Genomic DNA, 25,286 nt, shown 5'->3' with positions numbered 1-25,286 from the left:
GACTAGAAGACCCATTTATTATTCTTTTTAAATAAGCATCCTGAAATCTAACATGGTAATCTAAAAGAAAGGAAAAATGAGGTGGTAGATCATACACAATACAACAAATATACATCTCACAAGTAATGGTACACTTGGACTATGGCAATAATGTAAAAACCTCTCGCCTCAATTCATCCGTTACAGGATCAAGAAGTCCGGTAATGCACCAGTGAAATTCCTCCAGATAAATTATCTCAGATGAAACCTATTTGCAGGGAATATATGGGAAAGTTAAGATGTCAAAAAGAGGTAATCCACTAAAGTAGTTGCAACCTCACATTTAGTTGAAACATTTAACATTGTTCTCACCAACAAAAAGAATTGCAAAACTTAGAACAAGTTAAGAGCAGCTTTAGGGCTCAGGAACCTTGCCCTTGTCCAAAGGTTCATTAGAACAGGAACTACCAAAGCCAAATTGCATTCATGTCCTAGTGGTTTAATGTGCTAGTACTGTACCCCATACTTTTACCACTTAAACTTTAAGTAATTTCCTTCGTTTTCATTCTAATGACACTACACTTGACAGGCCAAAAACATCCAGTTGACTGAACAATCCTTATGCTTAGCACCACAGCCCCCAAATGAGGGTTCTAGTCTTTGTAGCTACCAACACCTTCAAGCCTACGGTGCTGGTGGCCTAAAAGACTAGAAGAACCTCATTTGAAGTGTATTGCGCACGCACCTCTTTGTCGAGTAGATTAAGAATCTGCCCCTGTCAAGTGCATGGTCTTAGTAAAATTGAATATTAAAATTGGAGAGGTGATATACGAGGAGGAAAACCAATACACACAAGGACGTGCTCCACATTTTGCTGAACTACAAACAGCAAACTTAAAAATCCAGCCAGAACAGAGTAGAGAAATTCGTTTCCTGCATATATAAAGCGACTTACCAATAAATGACGTATCTCCCTCAGTCTGAATAGGAGCTCAGAGCAGCAACAACTGATCCAGTCGTCTCAAATGTTGATGTGACATCTGGGTAAGTTTTCCAGGATGTGCTGACTTTGAGAGATGGGTACAACCACCTCTTTACAGAATCTACAAAAGAACTCGGGTCAAACTCCAGGATGGCTTCCCAATCCACCTGCAGACCTTTTGGAATGCTTCCTGTGAACTCCATATTAGCAGCTAGGAGTAATCCAAGCAAAACTATGAACCCGACAACAGCAGTTCCTCTGGAAAGCGGCATGAAATTGTACCTGCAACAATTATCAGCCAAATTTAAGCCTACACTTGAGATCAAACAATCAAAAAGTTAATATGCCTTACCAGTAATATGTCATCCTTAAGATTGCATCTCTCACATTTTCAAGCACATCAAAATCTGTTGACCCATAATTCTCACCACAGTAAGCATCGCAAAGCGCCTGCATAACCATTTTGTATTCAACTAAGTTAACTAGAACACTATCATTTAAATCCCAAACAGAAGCCGCACATGTGTCTCAAGAACCAATAAAGAGAAGAAAAGGGAAGACAAAGTAAACTACACAAACCGAAGTAAGCAATAATTGCAAATGAATGGCAGCCTGAAATAGTAGGTCTATGAACATGTTCAAGTAAGAAATAGACACCAAACCATCACGAAGATGATACTCACAAAAGCCCAGGATCTTATCAGTTATAATGATTACTTTTAGAAATGTCTCAGGCCGGAAAAGGCTCATTACTACAGCTGACATATGTGGCCGTGCTATATATAACAACAACGAACCCAGTATAATCCCACATAGTGGGGTATGGGGAGGGTAGTGTGTACGTAACCTTACCCCTACCTTGTGGAGATAGAGAGGCTATTTCCAATAGACCCTCGGCTCAGAGAAGCATAAGCACCACGTTAAATAAGAGAAAAACAAGAAGCGCAACAGTGAGAAAACATGTAAAAGCAGCATAAATAACAACCAAATAATCCGGTGACCGCAATGAAAGAAATGACAGGTAGTATGACAGGGAGAACACTAAACTAACTACCCTACTACCCTAATCTTCAACCTCCACACCTTCCTATCAAGGCTGTGGCCGTGCTATATATATACATATATATGTATATGTGTGTATATATATAGGGAGAGAGAAAATCTCCTATACAAGTGAGTCTAATGAACACATTCTCGATCAGACTAATATAGGCTTAATTGTAAGACTTCACTGACCACTCTCTGGGCAGGCACAGGATGGATAAATCTCTTAAAAGTGAGTAGTCTAATGAGAACATTTCCCATGACTAATATAGGCTTATTGTAAGACTTCACTGACCAATCTCTTAGCAGGCACAAGATGAATATACTATGCAAAATTGCACTGTAAAGTATTTATATGTCTACTGTCTTACATCATGTTAAATTGCTTTTAAATGTCCAAAAACTATGTCCTGGCAGCAGAAAATGGCTTTCTAGGTAAAAAATAGGGGATACCTCCCAGGCGGATGTCATCTCCATATCAAAGTCATCCCATCTAGCAGGTGTACAAGGTGTTCTAATTGCAAAGTCGTAACCAATCTCACCCCTGGAAGGAACAATAAGAGTTGACAAGCAGTAAGAAACATTGAACTAATATAAGCAATAATTTACTCAAGTCACCCCCTCCCTCTCCACACACAAAAGGTTGAATTCCAATAAGGCTAGAGGGTGTTCTACATTTTCACAAGAGTGATCCTTGTTCCTTCAAGACGCTTCCTGATCAATCAATAAGAAAGGAGGGAAAATTAGAAGAAGAAGATCCTGCTGAGAGAAAGTATTCAAGAGTGACATGCTGCTATACAGTATAAATAGGACTACAAATTTTAAAAAAAGTACCCTTCAAGTGCCGTACTGTTACACCAGGTGGCCAACCAAAAGTCTTGACCAACAACTCTGTAAAGATCAGAGCTGGATTCTGCAGTCATTATCTGCAAAGTACAGCACAGCTGTTAATTACCACCCAGAAGAAAAAAAAGCATGGCAACAAAAAATTTAATCCTAGCAAGTGGACATCTAAAAGGTGAGAACACAAAAAAGCTCCCAAAAGGATAGTGATACTGAGAAAGAAGAGATTAATAAGCAGCCAGTTTCAAGTTTCATACACATGAAGTTGCTTTTGCAGTTTTCCATCTTAAAATATTTGGACGGAAGGTACTACTAGTTGGATATTAGAGAGCCATTCAGATACATCTAAGGAAGAAATGTGACCAATATAAAATCAGCTAATAAAGATTTCTCAACTTGCTGGATTTATTGTCATGGGAGATGCTATATATTTAGTATTTTGACAAGAACCAAGAAAACCAATTATCAACCACCAAAAACTATACAAGTGCAAAAGGTACAACATTGCAAAAGATTGAACTAAGGTCATAAGCAAACAAACTCACTTCCTGCAATTTCCGCTCTTCAGAAAGATCAATTATCTTGTCTTCCTTGTTGAACACTGATTTCTTCTCCTTAATAACAGCCTTGGCAACAGTCAAGGTTCTGAACATTGACAGACAATAAGAACCTTGAGAAGGAGCCAATACAAATCAGAAAGGTTAAGCTATTTGACAGTAAAAAGCAATTTATTGATGTGATGGCCAGCGGCAAGAAGGTACTGTAAAGTAATTACAAGAGTAGCATCAACTACAAATAGTGTAACGAGCTCCAAAGGTCAGTCATGGCATCAGTATCATTTGCAACAATCACATTACACCCAAAAAACAGTAAAGAAATACACCTATACTTAATCAGAAATGTTAAGCTATTACCTCTGAAAATTGGGATAGTAGCGAACAACTTTGGCTTGACCGAGAACAAGAGGAGTGTTAGACCCAAATCCAGAATTGAATTCCTCACTACGCAAAAAGACGGGAATCTCAGCAGAAAGTAAAGATAAAGCAACATATTAAAAATTAGACTTGGATTTTGAGAAGCATAGATGAAAAGTCTGTTCCGTCTAACACGGTCCTTCTCGCTGGTGTCAGAGAGAGCATGTTCTCTCATCTAATATGCGAATAAGCAATAAATCCCAGCAGAGGCAAAAACACTAGGCGGATTTCTTCCCATCTATCCAAGCCTTGGTGGACAAAGTTACCTAGTATTTGTTGCTGGTGGGAGGCAGCATGTATCCAGAGGCGGATCCAGGATTTAAATACTATGGGTTCAACTTTTAAAGTTTTTAGCATTGAACCTATTATATTTTTAAAGTTATGGGTTCATATCTGCTATTTTTGTAATTTTAATGAATTTTAACATATAAAATTTTACCCCGCGTTAAAAGTTATGGGTTCAGCTGAACCCATTGATACTACACTACATCTGCCACTGCATGTATCCCGTGGAATTAGTCGAGGTGCGTGCAAGCTGGCCCGGACACCATGGTTGTCAAAAAACTGCGAATAAGCAGCAAATGTGGAACAATACAAAGAATCTACCTTAAATACCATCAAACAAGTGCATCTCTAAATTTTCTCCTAAGAGTGAATTTGGACAGTGTGTGGGTACACATACAGTATCTGATATGATACGCTGAGGGTTCACATAGAATTCGGCACTGTATGATTTAAAAAAATAATCAATATTTTCAAACTTTTTACTTACAAATAGCCTTATTAAAATATAAGGTGCCTTTGGGTTGAATTGAAAACATTTGGGGCCAAAACACAGCTTTAAACTATGGTTTTAACTTTGTCATTAAGAAAATTTGGTCAATCAAGTCTGCAATGCAGCAAAATTCCTCTTTTTACAGTTTCAAATAATGACTGGGCAATTTCACTAATGAAGTTTACCATTTCTACTTTTCCACTTTTGTCTTCAATAATCATAATGCTTCTTACAATATCATTTAGAATGTAAATATATAATGAGGAAAAAAAATGATGCTTGTGGTTTCAAAATAATTCATTGTCGAATTGTACTGAAACAAAGTACAGTTTTCGTATACATACCCATGCAACATAGAGATTGAGCAAATATAATGTGGATTCCCTCCATATATTGACGCATAAGACTAAAATCAGGACCTTTTCCATACAAGATATATAGATGATAGTACCAAAAGAACCAACAGGAGTGTTCGGATTTGGTTTTGGTCTAGTTTCTTGAATAGCTTAGACTAGCCTAGGTGACATTGGTTTACAGTCCTCCAGAAGCTGAAACCACCAAACTTCAAGAGTCTTCTTATATACTGCAATCTTCTTCTTTTTTTCTTTTGATAAGTCAAAAAGTAAAATAAAAATCACAAATCCACGAGTACTCCATATGAGAGTGAAGTGCAACACCACCAATAAAAAAAGAGCTGGAACGTAGAACTAAAGGATCGAGTGAAGCAAGTTGAGGAGGGGGGTTTTCATGCTCGAGGCGAAGCGAGTTATTTTAATAATCTTTATGCACTTAAATTTAAAAAGAACTTGGAAAATGTATTTGTTAAAATGCTGAGACCAAGTATAGATTCAATAACCTTTAATAGCTAAATAAAATTCAGTGCACTAACGCTCGGTTAAGGGAATAAGGGAAAACAAGGTGGACTACCTTAACTTGTTAATCCACACCACTGGATCACATGGTTCAGATATTTGTCTCCATTTGACAGCCAATGAATACAACTGGTTCCATGACATTGTAGAACGCCCAGTTGATCTATCGTCAATCAAACTGTATGAAGTAGATGTTTCTGAGGAGCTGCTGGTGCTACAACCAGCTCCACCTCTGTTTACGCTAAGTGAATTTACTTTTTCCCTTCTCCTGAGTCTCTTCCCAGACTTTGTTGTGCCTTTAGTTGAGTTTCTCCATTCAGCTTGTAACGCACGCCAAGCTTTTGAGACTTTTTGTGCTATCTCAATAGCAGCTAATCCGGCCATGCGGTGCTGATAATTGCAAAAATATTCTCAGATTTGGATGAAAGAATAACAAGAACGCACAAAGCATGTTTGTAGCTAAAAGAACAGCATGTGAATAACATATCAACTAACAAAAGATAGTGTCGACTTTCACAAAAAATTACAAACTCATCATCTGCAATCAACATACTTATATCATATATAAATTGCAAAAAGAAAAGAATGTCAATCATAAGGTCTAAAGGCGAAATTTTGATCATGGAAAAGCAACACAGGTATGGAAAGGCACAACCTAATACTACAGTTTACTACCATTGCACAAACTAACTTATCCAAATAACTACAAAGAGCGTCACAGATGACAAAGGAAATTGTCCCACAACATACACGATTAGAATCTGAAGCCCAACTGCTTCTTATAAGTCGTCTCCTCCAAAAGTGAGGCAGGATCAATCTTAGACATGGCCTGTAGCACAAAATAAACTTCTATATGTTTAACCACCCCCACTGCATCATGTATCAATTGAACTTACAGCCTAAAGTAAGACGTCTGGACAAACCAAACGATGCGGAATGCCACCTCAAACCGCTCCAATAGTTATTTGTTCCTCCATCAAGAGAATAACTCAAGCAGTTTACAAGCCATTTTGATATATAACACTATCAAAGGGATGACAGGATGGAGATTGTCTAAATTTTAGGAGGTTGAGGATTAAAGTTGCCAATATTCTTGGAAGCTTTAGTCCTTATCAGGTCTGTATTGTAAATTATGGTGAAGTGGTGCTTTGAAAGCCAAGCCTTACTTAGGAAACCAATCACTTCATCTATTAAAAGTTATTCCCAGAACTCATTGTCTTGAATAATTCTTGTATATTTACAGTTTCTGCTCTGCTCAGATTTCTAGTAGTTAGCATTTAATATTTGATGTGTGTTTTCAATTACTCATTTATCTCCAATAGTTGGTATGATGCTAGACATGCCTATGCCAATGCAGAAGACCCATCATTGGTCAAAAAGTCAAAACCAAATCAACATTTAACTTTTTGCGATGAGAAAACATCTAGTACAACTAATTCAGTGGTGCTTAGATATACTAGCTAAAAGAATAATGGAACATTTTAAAGTGTCATTTTTTGTTAAAGAAATGGTTAAGTGGTCAACTCAAACATGAAGGGAATAAAGGACAAGGAAAAGTAGTTCCCCTATTCTCTCTTTTCCTCGGGATGACTTGGCAGATGCTTTGCAGTAACAATGAGGATTGTTATATCAGCTTTTACTCTATAAGTTGCCTTCATCTCTTTTTGTACTAAATGAATATATAAAGTTTGCAATTTTTACTTTAACATTATTCAGTGGAAATCTTCACATCTATAAATATTTTTTATTAGTTGCATGTTATTCATTTTAGACATTTGTTTCACTAGAAATGTAGACTTGACAGTGATCTTAATCTTTTTTTCTTTTTTGGGATAACCGTAGTGTGCCGACCAGATTGTGCGCACCTCGACTAATTCCACAATTTACCTGCTACCTCCTACCAGGTATCGGGTAACTCTGTCACCAAGGCTTGGACATATGGGAAGAAATCACCTAGTGTTCTTGCCTCTACTAGGATTTGAACCTGAGACCTCATGGTTCTCAACCCACTTCATTGACCACTAAGCCACATAGTTAGAGAAGTTATCATACAAACAGTGAAGTATAAAATGTTAAATTTTTCTTTAAGATCTAAATCTTGTTTTCTGTGCAACGGAGAAGATAGAACACTAGTCCACAGATAGTGAAAATATTTCTGATGAAAGGTAACCATAGAACATTATCTCATTTAAGATGAGTTCTTTAATTTTTTTTTCATGGAATGTGACTAAGCAAGGAATGGAAAACACAGTGTGTGTAGAGCAGAAGCTGGAGAAAAAACTTCGAGTGTGAATATAAAGGCATCATTCTTGTAACAAGAACTCTCTTCGTATTTGCATATTAGTCCCAAATGCCCCAATTAAAAGGCTTCCAACACAAACAAAAGCTTCTGATAACATTTGCATGTCCTTTCCTTCAATTCTCTCATCATCTATACTAAGAAAACTCCAGCATAGATGTGAATGCACAGCATAAAAAGGTATCTAAAAGCAATGGGAAATCACAACCTGGTTTCTCAAGGAAAACATAGAACGCCGGGATTAAAAAAAAGATGATAGTTAACTAAAGATTTAACTCTTTTAGAATTACCTGGCGCCTATTATGCAAGAAACCAGGGCAATGATACTGGATCTTCCTGCCGATAGAATCTGCAGCCTGTAGAAGGGCAGTTTTTTGCTTGGTGAAAGTAAATTCTTGCTTTCTTCGCTTTCCTTTTTTCAAAGATTCTTTTAACGGAGGTTGCCTGTAGACCTTTTCACACACATTTTTTGGGTGCAGCCTTTTGCACCAATACTCCTGCGAACAGAAAGAAGGAAAAGGGAAGAATTACGAAAGAAGCATAAGAACACAAAGTCAGTGGAAATAAATCACTTTTAAGATAAGGAATTCACTGCCAACAAATGCACTTTTCAGGTGACAATTCACTTCATAGAGGTATTTACCACTTTAGACCCCCAAGATAAGACTGTTAACGTGAATGCATACAAATGCCAAATAATAGTGAATAAGCATGTTATATGATATGGAGAAATGTACTACTGCTTTGAGAGAGTTGTACTTTAACGAGAATTCAGGGAAGCTTAGAATTCAATTCAAATCAGTATGGCCTTATTTCTTTCAACTTCCTTCGTTCTCCTGGTTCTCTGCACACCTTCAAAGTTCTATGTAATTCCCACCAGATAGTACTTTTTGCTATATCATAAAGCTGCTCTCAGATCGAGGTGGTCCACTTGCTACCAGAATGTTTCCTTTTTTTTTTTTCTAACGAGCGATGCTATCAAAATGTATCCTCAGGCTCTAGAAATAGATTAACTAAGCATTATATTCTCTTTTTAGGCATTACCTTGAAGAGTGGATCAATATCTCCATCAATATCAAACCAACAAAATTCACCGGTGATCTTTGACGCTGAGTATAATGCAATTTCTTTCTGCAAAAGAAAAATATTGAAAAGTAAAACATAGGTTATTCAAACAGAAACAGATAATGGAGAAATAGTTACAGAGATAGAGAGATCAATTGGTGACTCTTGATAATAGCGAGGAGGTCTCGGCATCTACGAGAGGAGGTTATTTGCAAGAGAGTGAGGAAGGAGAAGAGCAGCACATATGTGATGACCCAAAATGTCATCTTTAATTTAAACATTCATTTTTGTGTTATAAGACCTCGAAAAGCACTATTCATCGCTCCTCGACTTGCGTGCGCAGTCCGTATAATTTTTCGGAAAGTTTTTATGTGAAAAATGGATTAAAATGTGAAATGGAGCTTCAAAACTCAACTGAGTTGACTTCGGTCAACATTTTGAACAAACGGACCCGGATCAGTGTTTTGACAGTCCCGGTAGGTCCGTATCATGATTTGGGACTTGGGCGTATGCCCGGAATTTAATTTGGAAGTCCCTAGCTTGAGTTATCGCCATTTGTTGAAAATTGGAAGTTTAAAAGCTTATAGATTCCAAAGTTTGACCGTGGATTTCACTTTATTAATATCGGGGTCAGAACCCGATTCTGGAAATTGGAGTAGCTTCGTTATGTCATTTATGACTTGTGCGCCAAATTTGAAGTCATTCCGGATTCATTTAACATGTTTCGGCACAAATTTTATAAATTGATAAAAATTGAAACTCATAAGTCCGAATCGAGGTGTGAATTGTAATTTTAGTGTTGTTTGACGTGAATTGAAACCCCAAGTAAGTCCGTATTATGTTTCTGGACTTGTTGGAATATTCGGACGAGGTCCCGAGTGGCTCGGATGAGTTTCGGACGAGCCACGGAGCAATTGGAACCTGCTGCCCAGTGCTGGTTCTGATGCGTCGCACTTGCGACATTCTGTGCGCAGGTGCGTGGTCGCTCCTGCGGAATTCCAGTCGCTTCTACAACATTGGACAGCCCTGCCGAGCTCCGCTTCTGTGGAGAAATTAGCGCAGGTGCGCAACCGCTTCCGCGATGGTCGAGCCGCTTCTGCGGTCACTAGAGCGCTTTTGCGGTCACTGGAGCGCTTCTGCGGTCACTGGAGCGCTTCTGCGATGTCGCAGGTGCGACATTTCTGGGCGCAGATGCGGCCACTGGGCAGGATGCCTTGTTCCGCAAATGCGAGTTTTGTCTCGCAAATGCGAGTCCGCAGGTGCGAATATGCTGGACAAAACTCATAAAATCAGAAGTTAGCCATTTTTACTCATTTTTGAGTTTTGAGTCTCGGATTTAGGCGATTCCAAAGGAATTTTTCACTATTTCGACTTGGGTAAGTATTCTATATCCGAAAGTGATTACATTTCATAAATCCATATCAATATTCATCGTTTATTTCGGATTTAATGGAAGAAATTGGGATTTTTATAAAATCTTCCAAAAATGTAAAATGAAGATTTGAAAGCCAATCCGATATCGGAATTCGATAATTTTTGTATGGTTGAACTCGTATCGGAACGGGTGTTTGGTTTTCGTGAGTTTTTTCGGGATTCGAGATGTGGGTCCCACTGTCGATTTTTAAAATGAATTTCGGAGGAATTAATTCCTACGATTCGTGTTGAGTATATTGAATTGTTTGTGACTAGATTTGAAGCATTCGGACACCAATTCACGAGGCAAAGGTTTATTGGAATCTTGAGTTGGTTGCAAAGCGAGGTAAGTGTCGTGGTTAACCTTGACTTGAGTGAGTAGGACTTATTTGTCTATTTGCTACGTGATTTAATGTGCGGGAACAACGTATATGTGAGGTGACGAGTACTTATGCGTTGTGGTTGAGTCAAAGCATGCGGGTGGAATTTGTTTATTGTGAATAATTGCCTATTTAATTAAGATATTCCTGCTTAAGTTATTATTGTTTATTTGATCATTTTCATGAGATTATTGCTAGTTTAATTATTGTTGAATATTTTGGAAGGTGAAGTCGGTATTCTGGTACTGAATTGATTGATAAGTATATATCCCTGCATTTAAATTCGGAAGAGTGTAAAAGCACGAAGGGTGATGCCGTGCCAATTTCACATTATTATTTATTGAATTATGAAGTGAGGAAGAGAGTTAAAGCACGAAGGGTGATGTCGTGTCATTTTTAAAGAGTGTAAAAGCACGAAGGGTTATGCCGTGCCAGAAGAGAGTTAAAGCACGTAGGGTGATGTCGTGCCCAAAGAGAGTTAAAGCACGAAGGGTGATGCCAATCTTATTATTTATTTATAAATTTATGGAAGAATGAGAGTAAAAGTACGAAGGGTGGTGCCGTGACATTTTCATATTATCAGTTGCTCATTTTATTGTTGAGGAATTAATTGGCTGCTAAGTGATACTTCTCCTGCTGAAATTATTATATCATCCCCCTTCGCATGTTCCCTCCCAAATTTATAAAGTGTTATTTATTGTATTATTGTTGCTTCGTATTTGTATATACTTGTACAGGTTGTTTACATATGTGTCCTGTCATAGCCTCGTCACTACTTCGTCGAGGTTAGGCTCAACACTTACGGAGTATATGGGGTCGGTTGTACTCATACTACACTATGCACTTCTTGTGCAGATTTTGGAGTTGGTCCCAGCGGCGTACCATAGACTTGCTCGGATTCAGCTACCCAGAGGAGACTTGAGGTATAACTGCACATCGTTCGCAGTTTTGAAGTCCCCTTCTATCTTATCTTAGTTGTGTATTATCTTTCAAACAGCTTGAATTTTATTCAGACCTTTATTTGTATCATTCTAGTAGCTCGTGCACTTGTGACACCAGATTCGGGGATGTATTTTGATAATTCGGTAGTTATGGTCTTCCGCACTTTATTTCAGCAACTGACTTCCATGTAATTTAAATTGTTTAAAAATGGTTAAGATTATTCTAACGTTGGCTTGCCTAGCAAGTGAAATGTTAGGCGTCATCAAGGTCCAGAAGGTGGGAATTTCGGATCGTGACAACATAACTAGAATGAAAAGAGTTGGCACATGATTATTAAATGGTAAGGGTAGAAAATGCGGATTTTACCGTTTATGTTATACTAAAGTGAGAAAAACATCAGCTAACTAGGTTCGAAAGCTAGTATCGGTCAGCTTGAGCTTTTGGTAGGGACATTTATGCTAGGTTTGAACTTTCTAGCAGCCTAAAAACTCAATCATAATCAAGCTTAAACCAAGCCGTGCATGGCTTTTTTCACCTGCACCCTCATCTCTTGCTTTGACGTCCAACAGTGGCTTAAGGGAACAAAATAGCAGTCAGAACTCAGAAACTTCGCTACTGTTTGAACAGTATGAGGGTAAATATAACATTGCTAAATATTCTTACTACTAACTGAAGTAAGTGTAATATTGCAACTACTAAAATGGCTAACAACCCCAAAAGACAAATCTTAAATTTGACATCTACCTCGTCCAATTGATTTTTATTCCAGCAAGGTAACATCTAGACAGTTATAAAGATGCCAAGACTTAGAAAGCAAAAAGAAATTAGTGCAACAGGCATAAGACTGAACCACCTGGATGGCGGAAGTCTGGCATACCAAAAGTTATTACCTGATAGAACGCCAAGCATTGAAGCACAAACTTTTCCATAGAATCTAATTCAAGATCTAAAGCAGCATCATAGTCCTTGACCTACAGCACAAAATCAGAATCGACAATCTGAAAATGGAGACAACAAGCACCTTATATAATTATGAACATTTAAAGTCACAAGAGATGAGTTTGAGAGCTCTCATACTGCTTCTTTATATTCTCCAATAGCATGATAGCATGAAGCTCGTAGATACAAGCATTCAACGTTTGCACTATCAATAGCCAACCCCATTGATAAATCTTTTATAGCATTCCTGTAACAGTATATATAAGCAGTTAACCCCGGCTACATCTTTCAGTGAAAGAGGATTATGATAAAGCAAACATGGAAAAAAGGTAAAAAGAAAACTCAGGACAGTGAAAATTTTCAGAAGGAAAATCCCACAAATCAATACCATAGAGATTGCATATTTTACTGCCTTTAGTATATAAGAACATAAGATATGTACCTATGCTCTCCCATTCCATGAAGTAGCAGCCCACGCAGGTGATATCCTTTTGCATACCTTTCAGCGAAAAAGGGTAATTAGAGTATGGATTATCAGCTATTTCCCGATTTAAGGACAGAGTATGTACTTCACCATTCAAATACTCAAGATTAGATAACAAAAAATAAGTAAACCTTTTTTTGATCAGTGAAAAATATGTAAATATCAACATGAGATGCTCAGTAATTACCTCCCATCTATTTGCAAAAGCTGATGAAGGCATTCCAAGGCCTTCTCTGAATTTGCCAGGTCTTGATATAACTGCCACCAAGAAATATAAGGTTCAATTATACACCATTAGAATAATATCTTGAAAGAAATTTCATTGTTTTGCCCACATCTAAATTAAGTGATTTAGCTCAAAACCAACCAAGAACTAGCTCAGGGCAACTCCAGAATCTTCGAAATTTCTAACTTAGGGGAATTGGACTTCTGTAAACAACTAATTTGACAGTTAAACAAACAATATCAATAATATCTACCAGCTAATGGGGAGATCCTACTTGAAAATGCAACAAAAGCTATTACAATAAATGAGCATTGCAACCCAGAAGTTGAAGAAAAGGCTAATTGATCAGCATCTAGCAGACATTTTCGCCAATCAGGACTGTAAGTTAGTGCTGTCACACAATATCAATAAGAGAGCTAGGCTCTTCTATCACTTGTACGCAATTGAATGTCTGCTTACCGTGTAAATCTTGATTCTTGAATTTCTTAACATACATGAAGAAGTGTATATTACCTCAACCTTCAGGTTTACAGACAGATGAAAAAAGAGGCTATATAAACAAGAAAGCGGGAAAACAAAAGGGAAATTTTCTAAATCAAAGGGGCAACTTCCTCATCTTGTTTTAATCCATGATTAAACAAGGACAAACTTCCTCAAAATTTCTACTTCTGTTCCAACTAAAACTGTTCCCATAATATCCCGTACAAGTTTCTGTATTTTCCACTGGATTTTGAAGAAGTCTCCAAAATAGTGAAGTCAATTCTAATCGCTCGCCTTGGTATACTTTTGCAAACACAAATACCAACATCGAGCTTATAACAGCTTGTTGGCGGCAGCAAGTATTTCTTGTACCAAACAAAACAAAGGAAAATCGAAAAATAATTTAAAAAATAAAGAAAAGAACAGAAACAATGAGATAAATGAACAGAGTCATGCACATCTGAAAAAGAAATACTAGTAGAAACGAAAATTGGGCTTTGAGAAAATAAACGATATAAACTGCACCAAAGCACGTACACACAGTTGAAATTTGTAAATAAAAAAACACAAACACATTATTGTAGGGCTTGTGAACCCATCAAGAGACTACAAAATTAGCAGTACCAATAGAAGTCTTAGGATTCCACTTGGCAGGAAAATAGGATTAAGAGTATTCAGTATATATTCAGAGATACCTGTGCTAGATGAGCCCAAGCCTCAAGGAAATTCCTTTCAATTTGGATTGCTTTCTTATGTGCCTCCTCAGCCCTTCTATATTCTCCTAGAGAGGATAAGGCCAAGCCCTGATAATTTTCCAGTTTTTTCCACCAGAATTATATCATTATTTGTCCAACAAAAATATTCTCAAACTCATGCCGATAAACATGGTTATCACATTCTACAACAATTAGCCGAACTCGAGGTCATAGACTCACCAAATATGTATATGCAGATTTGTTATCCTTATCAAACTTTACACATCTAGAAAGGTCTTCAACAGCAGCTTTGAAATCTTTAAACTTAAAATTGACAATTCCTGCACTAATTAAGGTCAGTTAGTGCTTGCCATGATAGATGGAACGGAGACAAGTAGAACGAAATGTCCTTTTTGAATCTGAAGTAATTATGAAACAGTTAGCCAGAGGTCATTCAATGCTAAACAGTTACAAGATGAAACCACCTATAGGCCTTAATAAAAAATTTCAGTCCCGTAAGAAAGATGAGGCTGAGCCTTAATGCATTGGAAGTTTCAAATGACACATGCATAATCTATCAGCCATAAAAAGAATACTACAGAAAGTAAATATGCCTCGAATGCTGTTATATTTACAGGAACATCATGTCTAACTACTTTAACAGCACAAATCTACCTTTCATAGTAAATCGAAAAGTTCAGTCCCGGTAAATCACCTCTTTCATGTAAGATATCGGCAGAGTCTGGCTCAAACTCCAAAGCTTTAGTCAAGTCTGCAATTGCCTGGTAAAAATCATTTTATTTAGATACACCAATATCACTCATATTACTATTATTGTGAAACCAAACCTTTTAGGTCGTGATAAGTCTTTAACCATAAGTACCATCACTCTTAATGGGATCATTGGAGGAAAGAAAAACTAAAATGAAACACATTAGAAAGTTAAATTATGTTATAGACTATCAAGAAACTCCCATGATCAAAAGCATGCAGCTGAACTATTCTATGATCCTGATTGCATTTTAGATATTGACTTTTACTGGAAGATGGTCATAAGCTGTGATACAGCTCATGTAACGACCCAACCAGTCGTTTTGCTTCTAAATCCCCGTTCCTCTAAATAAGACTCTCCGTATGTGCTTTTACTGTTCTATGACTGCGGAGATGGTTAGTTTGGGTCTTGAAAGGGTTCGGGTTGAAATCGGAACACTTGGTTCCTTAAGTTTGGCTTTAAAAGGCTAAGCTTGACTTTGGTCAACATTTTGAGTAAACGACCTCAGAACCAGGATTTGACGGTTCCAATAGGTTCGTATGATGATTTTGGACTTGGGTGTATGTTCGGATCGGATTTTGGATGACCCGGGAGCGTTTCGGCGCTTAATATTGGAAGTTGGCACCTTGAAGGTATTAAAGTTCTTAAAAAATTGGTTTGGAGTAGGTTTTGATATTACCGAGGTCCGTTTGGGATTCCGAGTCTAGGAGTAGTTACGTATGGTGATTTAAGACTTGCACGCAAAACTTGGTGCCATTCCGAGTAGTTTAAGCATGATTCGGCACGTTCGGAGCAAGTTGGAAGAACTTGAAGTTCTTTTTTTTTTTTTGATGACAGAGAAATCCGTCTGGGGCCGATCCTTTGGACCAACCGCAGCCTTCGAAACTCGGTGGATAATGGGCCCGCCCCTCTACCCTTCTCCACTTAAATACCAGGCTTTGCTTTGCATGGTGTGGGGGCTTGAACCTGTGACCTAAGACACCTAAGACACAAATCCACCACCATTTGCCACTAGAGCTAGGCCCTGGGACTAAGAACTTGAAGTTATTAAGTTAATTCGATTTGATTTAGGGTATGATTCTTAGTTTTAGTATTGTTTTCCAATCCGGGCGATGCACAAATTGAATTAGGACTCAAAAGGGCTACTGGTGCACCAATTCTGGTGTGCCCGCACCTGCAAGCTTTTGGCCGCAGGTGTGAGCCCGCAGATGCGTGATTTTGGCCGCAGAAGCGGACTCGCTTCTGCGATGAGGAGCCGCAGGTGCGAGAAGGCAGCAGATGCGCTGCTCCGACCGCAGAAGCGGGCTCACGTCCGCAGAAGCGGCAAGCGCTGGGCCTGAGGAATTCCGCAGAAGCGGACCTAGTTCCGCAGATGCGGCCCAGTGACCGCAGAAGCGGAAATCCTGGAGGCAGTGAGGTCCATTTATTTCGGGACTTAGACCATTTTTACTGATTTTTTTCATTCTCTTGGGCGATTTTGGAGCTTTTGGAGAGGGATTTCCACCTAGCTATAATTTCTACCCAATGTGAGTTAAATACATACATTATGGGTAGATTTTAACAACAAAATTTGTGAAAATTATGGGTTTAGATGAAAAGCCTAGGTTTTGATAAAAATAGGATTTAGTACGAAAATGATTATGGGATTGGGTGAAAATTATATATTTTAGTTCGTGATGTTATGGGTAACAACTTTATTCAAAAATTTCCGAAATCCGGGCACGTGGGCCTGGGGGTGAATTATAGGAATATTCCAATTTGGGTTGGGTAATTATTCTAATAGTTGAATCATTAACTTTCGAGTGTATATTGATTAACTTATACTACATTTGACTAGTTTCGGATTGTTCGACATCGAGTTGAGGCTTTAGGGTGAATTTGAGGCCGGAAAGCGAGCTTTGAGACAAGGTAAGTCTCTTATCTAACCTTGTAAGAAGGAATTCACCCCATAGGTGATTTAAATTAATAATTGCTGCTAATTGTGGGGGCTACGTACGCACGAGGTGACGAGAGTCCGTGCGTAGCTACTAATTATGTTTATGTCCGGGTAGTTTAGGATCCAAATCATGAATTTCTTGTAATGTTTGCACCCTACTTGTTATTTAAAGTGCCTAAATCACATTGGAACTTGTTAGAGGAATTGTAAAGGACCGAATTTCACTTACTTGAATTTTGAGCGAAATACTTGACCGTTAATGGTAATTGTGTATTAGCCTGGTAATAACTTTTAAGCCAAGTGTTTATAAAGTATCCCCTTTTCTTGTGGAGCGGGCCGAACGCCTCGGCAGTAGATAGATGCATCTATGGATTGTGCCGCACGTCCCTCGGCAGTGTACACGTTATTCTGGATCGGGCCGTACGACCTCGGCGTAATCGTGCATGATAATACTTGTAGTTCAATTTTATATATATTTGATGATATTTCAAGACTTGGGAGGTTTAAATTGGGATTTATCAGGTGTGAAAGAATTATTTATTTCCTGCTCGTTGTTGAATTGTTGTAATTATATACATAACCGATGTTTATTTAGGACTTCTATATTTTTACTGTTAGCCCATAGTAAGTGTCAATGTCGAACTCTCGTCACTACTTTTTCGAGGTTAGACTTGATACTTATTGGGTACATGTTGTTTATGTACTCACGCTACACTTCTACACTGACCGTGCAGGATCTGAGGCAGGTGCATCTGGCGGTCACACCGGCGCGCATCCCCCATACCCTGAGGCCTAGTGGTGAGCTGCTTCCTGAGCCGTTCTGCAGCACCTAGAGCCTCTCTTTTATACTTATTTTCAGTCTATGTTATTTCAGACAGTAGTTAGAGTTTTTGTATATTCTACTAGTGCTCATACACTTATGACACCAGGTCTTGGCACACACTCTAGTAGACTTTATGGTTTTGGAGTATTTACATATTTATGCTTGCACTCAGTTGCTTTCGTTTTATTTTTTTTTATTTTTTTTTTTTGATGAAGTAAGATGATTCATTGATGGCATCTAGAGGATGCAGAAATACAAAATAGGCCTTTGTTAGCTCCATCACAATGTGATTCAATTCCAGTCGGAGAGCTAATAACAAAAAAAAACACAAGAACGAAAGTATGGCCTAAGTCAAAGTAAGTGAACTGATAAAATCTAGATAGGAGGCAACGCTATTTACAGGGGTGAGGTTGCTCCAACTAAAAAGGTACACTAGACCTTTGGCTTTCAAAAAATGAGTAGTAGTTGAAACTCCATCAAAACATCTATGATTCCTCTCTGTCCAAAGAACCCAAAAGATGCAAGGAGGGATCATCTTCCAGATTTTCCTGCTGGCTCCGTCAACTTTCCACCTGTTCCACACTTCAACCGCTTCCTTAATGCCTTGAGGTAGGGTCCAGCTTATTCCCATAATGGAAAAAAACATAGACCACATGGAAGTGGCTACTGGGCAATGAAGAAGAAGATGGTTAATAGACTCTGAGTTTTGTTGGCACATGTAGCATCTATTAGCTAATTAGAAACTCCTTCTAAGATTATCTTGTGAGAGACAAGCTCCCCTTAGAGTTGTCCATGAGTAGCAGATGACTTTTGTGGGCAGTTTTGCCTTCCAAATCAGTTTCCAGGGCCAAGAGTCGGATAATTTCATTTTGCTAACAAAAGTGTTTATAGCCTACCTTCACACTGTAAGAGCCAGATCCTGAGTTATCTGTCTGATGCTTGCTCATCCATAGAGAAGTTCCCAAGTCTCCCATACAGTTCCAATAGACTTTCTAGTTCACAGTCCTGCATGTTCCTTCTAAACAGGATGTCCCAAGTTCCTTCTGATCTGTTTTGAGCTATTGTTGAATCTGGAGCATTGGCTATCTGATATAAGGATGGATAGTTCCCAAGCTGCTTTCGTTTTATTTATTTGACTCTCTAAATGGAATTTAATTACTTGGGAACCTATTAAAAGAAGTAATCACGCAGTTAGTTCACCGTAGGCTTGCCTGGCGGCGACGTTTGGCGTCATCACGGCCTATAGGAGAAATTGGGTCGTGACAGCTCAAGCCTAGAAAAGACACTCTCAGGATAGACGACGACCTTCACATTAAAAGTTAAGCTTTTTCAAGAAAACTTTTGAGGGTTACTTAGACCACCCGAAGCCATTTCATCTCCATCGTTAACCCTGTAAGCTATCACAATCTGAAGGAAAATTTCCAAGTGCAGCTTGATAATTGCCCTAGCAGTCTAAATGGAGACTGATTTGCTATTAATGAACATTTAGCTTCAGAAATTGATAGCACAAGTGATCAATTCAGCAATTCCACACATTTACATTGTGTATCACACCCACAGGAGAAATGAATGAAAGTTGACCTTGCAAAAAATATTACAGAAAAGAATACCTGATGACAAAACCCAAAAGGTAGCTCAATAAATAGACAAAATACGAGGCTCATACCTCAGCAGATTCACCTAAAGCAGCACGGGCTTGCCCTCTGCGTTTCCATGCCTCCCCAGCAGATGGATTTGATTGTATAGCCTGAAAGGCAGATAGAAAATATTTACAACAGGAGCTGAAGTATTACCATAACTAGTACTCAATATGCCAAATCAATGCAAACCTTTGTAAAATCAGCAATAGCTGCATCAAGTTCTCTTTGAAATGCCAACGCTGTTCCCCTGCCGATAAGTGCCTCGGGGTACGTCGGATCTTCTTCTAGTATCTGTGTTTTAGGTAGAAGAGAAGAAGTTCTGTAATTAAGTTCATCATACCACACACAAGTCTTCCAGTGAATCCATAAATCAAAAATGAAAAAGTCAAAATAAAGCACAAGTTACATCTAGCAGCAGAATTAGTAAACTACTAAGAGTGGTAAGGCTAATGCTAACCTGGTCAAAGATGGACACGGCATTACCATATCTTCCTTCGTTAACCTGAAATCACCAGAAATGTTGCTTTAGACTTCCAATGACGTTCAATACACGATGAAGAGTACACAATTACCACTACTACGCCTCAGTCCCAAGCAAGTAGGGCTCGGCTAGATGGATCCTCACTGACAAATAATAAAAGCTTTAGAAATTAAAATCTAGCAACTGAAAAATAGGAGTTCTAAAAATAGAGCTTAGTTGCCTCAAGCTTGCGCAAATGCAATATCTTCCAATTTAGTTCACAAAAAATTAAAAGTGGAGCGTAATCAGCAAATTACAACTGAAATAGGCAGAGTGAACATAACAGACATGAAGACTGTAGAAAATCTTGTCTATGCATAGCATGGTACCCCCAGTTCATAGCAGATAGCAGAATAAGAAAAAATTGATTTCTCTTGTCCGACCTACTTAATTTGGTATAAGTAAGTGCACAATTAGAGACTTGCAGCTGATTTATCGTTATTCGAATTTTAATAAAGAAGAATAGCATATTAATAACCAACTGCACTAACAGAAATTATCAATCGATGAACTAATCCGTGCTGTCTTCATTTTAATATCACAAGATAGGCAGTGTACCTGTGCTATTCCCCTTGATAATCGAAAATCAACATTAATTGACTTGGTCTTGTTAATCCTGGTAACACAGAATTTTTTGTTTCTCTTGCCTTCTTTAGTCAATTCAAGGCGAACGTCGCATTTATTATTCAACTGACAGAGAATTTCCTGTAACTCATTTGGTTCTGACTGTTCACTTGATTCGCTAGTTACAGCAGATGATTTCCTACTGCCTTCAGATACATCACTTAATTCACTGCAAACCAGAGATGGATAACCCAACTTTTTGCAATTGTTCTTGGTTCCATTTGCTTGTCTCTCATGCAATCCATTTGGTTGACGGTCAATCTTCTTATGTTTTTTGGCATTATTACTTGAGGAATTTTGTAAAACAGAACTATCATTTGATTTCTCACAGCTGACCAACACCCCACTGCTGCATTCTTTGAGCTTTCTATCTGAGGCCTTACTAATATCACAAGTTTCAGCAGATTTGGTAGAAAGCATAGGCCCAGTATTGGATTCAGGACCAGATGACTCCACAGAATGATTGTCGGTGGCAGCAGTGATATTCTGCTTCGCATTTTTGAGCAGCTCTTCAAGCTCTAATAGCTGCTTTAAGTCTGCAGACTGATGAACCGCATGTTCATGCCCTTGCTCCCAAATTAGAAGAGCTTCTTCTTTCTTACCAAGAGCAGATAATGCACGTCCTAAATGACAAGTAACTTCGTCACATTATACTTCAAACTCAAAATCAGTTTAGCATAAAACTGCCAGTTTTTTCAAGCTTTAAGAACATTGAAATTTCTGCAGCATATGCTAGAACCACATCTAGGGAAAATCCACAGAAGTCACACTAGAGAATAATTGTCAATACAGATTCTTATATTGTTATATAGCTTCATTTCGAGGGCTTAGTTACACACAAGAGACAAAAATGTATTTGATCTTTTTACGTGACCTATCAGTAAGAGTTGCTGCTGTGATACTAGCAGTGTTATCAAAGGCGAAAAGCGCAAAAAACTCTAAAGTCTGTTGGGGCTTTAAGCGCAAAGCGCAAATAAAGCGTGAGCCTTAATGAAAAAAGGCGCAAATGGAGAAAAACTACAAATATGCATGTGTAGTCCAAGACTAATATCTATAAGCATGAATACCAAATATATACCAAATATATGAACAAAGCAATTGAAGAAAATTTACAAAAAAGTGAAATATCAATTGTTTAGTGTCGCCTCTTCAGGATTATGCTTGTTGGCAAGGAAAAGTATGGCTTAGAGCCTTGATAACAACACTGAAGCGCCCGCTACGCGAGGCGAAGCGCTCAACATGTTTTGAGCCTCGCTTCAGGGTTTAAGCGTGCCTTTGATAACACTGGATACTAGGTATCACATGTTTATGCCGTGGAAATGGCCTTTTATTGAAAGTGAAGGTAAGGCTGCGTACAATAGACACAATATGGTTCCACCCTTCCCTGGACCCGTGAATAGCTTAGTGCACCGGGCTGCCCTTTTTATGCATGCCAAGAATGATGCTCCTCTTAGAATTCAATCATCTGCCTCTGAATGTATGAATCTTGAGACAGTAAGATCCATATTGGTAGCAGCAAATGACACTTCCATTCCAATTATTCTCAGTGACCTGTTGGAAGTTATTTACTTTATCAGTTTAAGATATGATGCACTTGTGTAAATAAGGTTTTTCCACAGATGCATAAGACGCAGACTCATAAAGAGCAGCTCCGATCACACCTAGAAATCTACCTTTTTTTTGTCCTTTCTAATTAGTCCAATCACTGAGAAAATTAGGGAATCAACTACCAACGTGGTGAGTTCAAACTAGGAAACCATACAAACTGTTATGAAGTGTTTTGCACGCCCTATTCATGCATTGAAGTTCATCGCAACACTATGTTTGGTCCAAGGAAAGGAAGCAAAAGTGAAACACATCAATTTACTCTCCACCTGGAACTATTTGTCTTCGTCAGCTTGTACGGCCATGGCGTTGAGGGGGCCAAAGCACGCTGGTCGAGCTTCTAAGGTTAAATTGGTTTGTGGGTCATTTGCTTTGTACATTTTGACAATTACTCTAATGCTGGTTCACCTCCGGATACCACGTTATGACTTCGGAAACCTTGTTATGACTTCTCTTTCTCACAATTGATAAGATTTTTTGGATATCCCACGACATCAAAGGAAGGAAATATGACTAAAAAAATTAGGACGACAATTAAATATATTTTTCCTCCTTCCACTAAATCTTTGGATGGTAACATAAATATCTCCTTTATGTAATCCTACCAGGGTGAGAGAATAATTCTTATTCCCTACTTTATTTTCCACCCCTTCCCTTTTTATCCCAACCAGACAGACAGTGTAAAAGTTAAATCATTTCCAAAATACAATCCAAAACCACTATAGGATAGAGAATGCAAGTTCAATATGACCTTATCAACCTCAATCAAGCTTAAAATGGCTTTATCGGATACATACTTCATTTAAAGCTAACCATTACTTTGGCGCATACGTGACAATGTTGTCAATTATAGGGCACAATCGAGAGGTGCGATAGTTCACTAGCTTTACAAGAGTTTCATCTAGTCAATCATCTAAATTGCAAAAAGAACCTCTAGGAAATTGTAAATTCAGAATACAACAGTTGACTTCACAGCCCGGAGAGGAATGCCATACCAGAAGATATCCATATCCAAAATCGACATCCCAAATGCAATCTCAAAGGTCTAGAATTTCTTTGGCTTTTTTCTTAATACGCCCGTAAAAGCAGTTAATTTGAAATGCAAGTGAAAATGAAAAGAACCTTTAAGTATGTAAGCTTGAAGAAGCTTAGGATCGAGCTGAAGTGCCTTATCACAATCCTTAATAACATGCTTGTGAAGCTCCAATTGACTATAGCAAAATGCTCGGTTACTGAAACAAATTGACCATTTTTTTATTCAGAAAATCAATCAGCTCATTCATAAATCTCCAAAAATCTAATAAAGCTCGTTCAAATTAAAAAAAAAAGGTTATAAAAAATAGCGGACCAGATATCTTGAATGACGCAACTCTGAGCAAGAAGTGAATCGAGAATTCGAATTGCTTTGGACCATTCCTTGGAGCTACAAAGCTTCGCCAGTTCAATCCTTTCTGTAACTTTTGACGTCATCAGCGGCTCCAATGGATCGGAAACAGCTGAATTGATGCGATTGATTTTTTCTTCAGTTGTGTTGTGAGCTACTGAATTTCTGATCCTGCGGCTGTAACTGTTTTGTATTTTGTGTTTTTTTTTTTTTTTTAATTTCTCTTTTACGGTGTGGTGGTAGAAAACGGAGGGGTAGAAAGGAGAAAATGAAGTTGAATGAAGAAACGGAGAAGAAAGAGCTACTTTGGGGAAGTGGTGAGGGATTAATTATGGATTACACGTGTTCAAGAGCCCGCATGTCTATTGGCTCAATGTTCTCGTCATTTCTCACTCTTTTTTTTTAATAGTGAAAATATAAATTATTTAACCATAATTAAGTATTCCATCTATTTCAATTTAGATGATATAGTTTTATTTATCACAAAATAAAAGAGAAAAAGAAAAATATTTTTGAAATATGTGATGCTAAAAACTTAAGGAACAAAAGTTTAGTAGGACCATGATATTTGTGTGGTTATAAAAGTTTCTCATTAAGGATAACGCAAGTGAAATGAAAAATTTTAAGTTAAATTATTTCTAAATATAGAAATGTGTCATTCTTTTTAAAACGGACTAATAGGAAAAATATGTCATTTAAATTGAAACACATGGAGTAATAAATATGAGGGAAAACTATGTATTTTTATATTTACTAATTTAATATAATATCTCGTGAAAATCGGTTATTCTTTGAAAAGAAAAAAAAAATCTGACCAGGACTCAGGATCCTTGTGATTCACCTCTAATTTATTTTTATGCAATATCAGTGTTTGATTCGATAAGGCAGATTTTAAAAAAAATTAAGTCAACAATTTCGAAATATCAGGAACTTATTATTCTTTTGTAGTGATAAGAATGAATTTAATACAAAATGTATAATTTCTAGGAGAAATTAAAAGAATAGATTATTAAGACAATAAAATGCGTTTGTATATGCTACTGAAAAGAATAATAAGTCCGTTGTTTCATTTCAATTAACGTTTCGAAAAGGAGGAGAGAAAATAATATTTCTTGTTCACGTTTAATAAAGTAAGCACAGAAAGAAAAAAAAAAGGAACTTTGTTCTCTTTTAGTTTTATACTTATATTTTTGCAATCAAACGACCAAAAAGAAAAAGAAAAACAAGAACAAGCAGTTCTTCTCACTTATTCTTATTTATTTGCTTCATTTTCAAGGAAGTTGTGATGATTTTACCATTTTATGCCAACATATTGCAGCAGCCAGCAGGTAACTTGGGGTTTTTGATAACTTCGACGAAGTTAAGCTCCATTTAATAAAGGCTGTTGACCATTTTTAGTTTTTAACTTCCTCTTGCGCTAATAACGATACACAGAGTTTTTTTTTAAGTAGCAACATATTTGATAGGGTACAAAACTTAAGAGAAAAATTTGAAACTTCTCATCTAAAATAAATTATAAATATTTATATGATTATAAAATTATGTCATTAAAGATAAATAAAAAGTTTAAAGTTACATTATTTATAAAAT

The 25,286-nt window shown here is 37.6% G+C and overlaps 1 protein-coding gene across 3 annotated transcripts; it reads right to left on the bottom strand.

The window, feature by feature from the left end:
* LOC104084793 (suppressor of RPS4-RLD 1) lies at positions 1 to 23,978 on the bottom strand. Of its 3 annotated transcripts, none has more exons than XM_009588740.4 (24): positions 23,661 to 23,977; positions 23,435 to 23,544; positions 20,642 to 21,330; positions 20,021 to 20,065; positions 19,753 to 19,854; positions 19,590 to 19,670; positions 15,108 to 15,174; positions 14,633 to 14,733; positions 14,393 to 14,500; positions 13,179 to 13,249; positions 12,950 to 13,006; positions 12,646 to 12,754; positions 12,459 to 12,539; positions 8,813 to 8,899; positions 8,059 to 8,265; positions 5,525 to 5,859; positions 3,763 to 3,849; positions 3,394 to 3,493; positions 2,840 to 2,931; positions 2,681 to 2,719; positions 2,459 to 2,549; positions 1,314 to 1,411; positions 935 to 1,243; positions 1 to 247 (listed from the first exon to the last, which is right to left on the bottom strand). In XM_009588740.4, the coding sequence occupies exons 1-23, from the start codon at positions 23,780 to 23,782 to the stop codon at positions 955 to 957; spliced, it is 3,168 nt and encodes a 1,055-aa protein (XP_009587035.1). In that variant the 5' UTR covers positions 23,783 to 23,977; the 3' UTR covers positions 1 to 247; positions 935 to 954. The 3 variants fall into 3 exon arrangements, with proteins under 3 accessions (XP_009587035.1, XP_070052065.1, XP_070052064.1); XM_070195963.1 differs by lacking the exon at positions 1 to 247 and adding an exon at positions 280 to 754 and having other exon boundaries at positions 23,661 to 23,978; XM_070195964.1 differs by lacking the exons at positions 23,435 to 23,544; positions 23,661 to 23,977 and adding an exon at positions 22,064 to 22,235.
* Positions 23,979 to 25,286: the final 1,308 nt, after the last annotated feature.

The sequence above is a fragment of the Nicotiana tomentosiformis genome, chromosome 2, assembly GCF_000390325.3.
Source record: "Nicotiana tomentosiformis chromosome 2, ASM39032v3, whole genome shotgun sequence".
In the NCBI taxonomy this organism is placed as follows: Eukaryota; Viridiplantae; Streptophyta; class Magnoliopsida; order Solanales; family Solanaceae; genus Nicotiana; species Nicotiana tomentosiformis.
Note: the sequence above shows the minus strand (reverse complement) of the source record. Positions and strands in the feature narration are given on the sequence as shown.

Coding starts and splice junctions, on each gene's coding strand:
- LOC104084793 (XM_070195963.1), bottom strand. CDS start 23,782: ATGACGTCAAAAGTTACAGAAAGGATTGAACTGGCGAAGCTTTGTAGC. Junction 12,540..12,645: donor TTGGAGAATATAAAGAAGCA/GTATGAGAGCTC, acceptor TTTGTGCTGTAG/GTCAAGGACTATGATGCTGC. Junction 2,932..3,393: donor AAGAGCGGAAATTGCAGGAA/GTGAGTTTGTTT, acceptor TGTACTTTGCAG/ATAATGACTGCAGAATCCAG.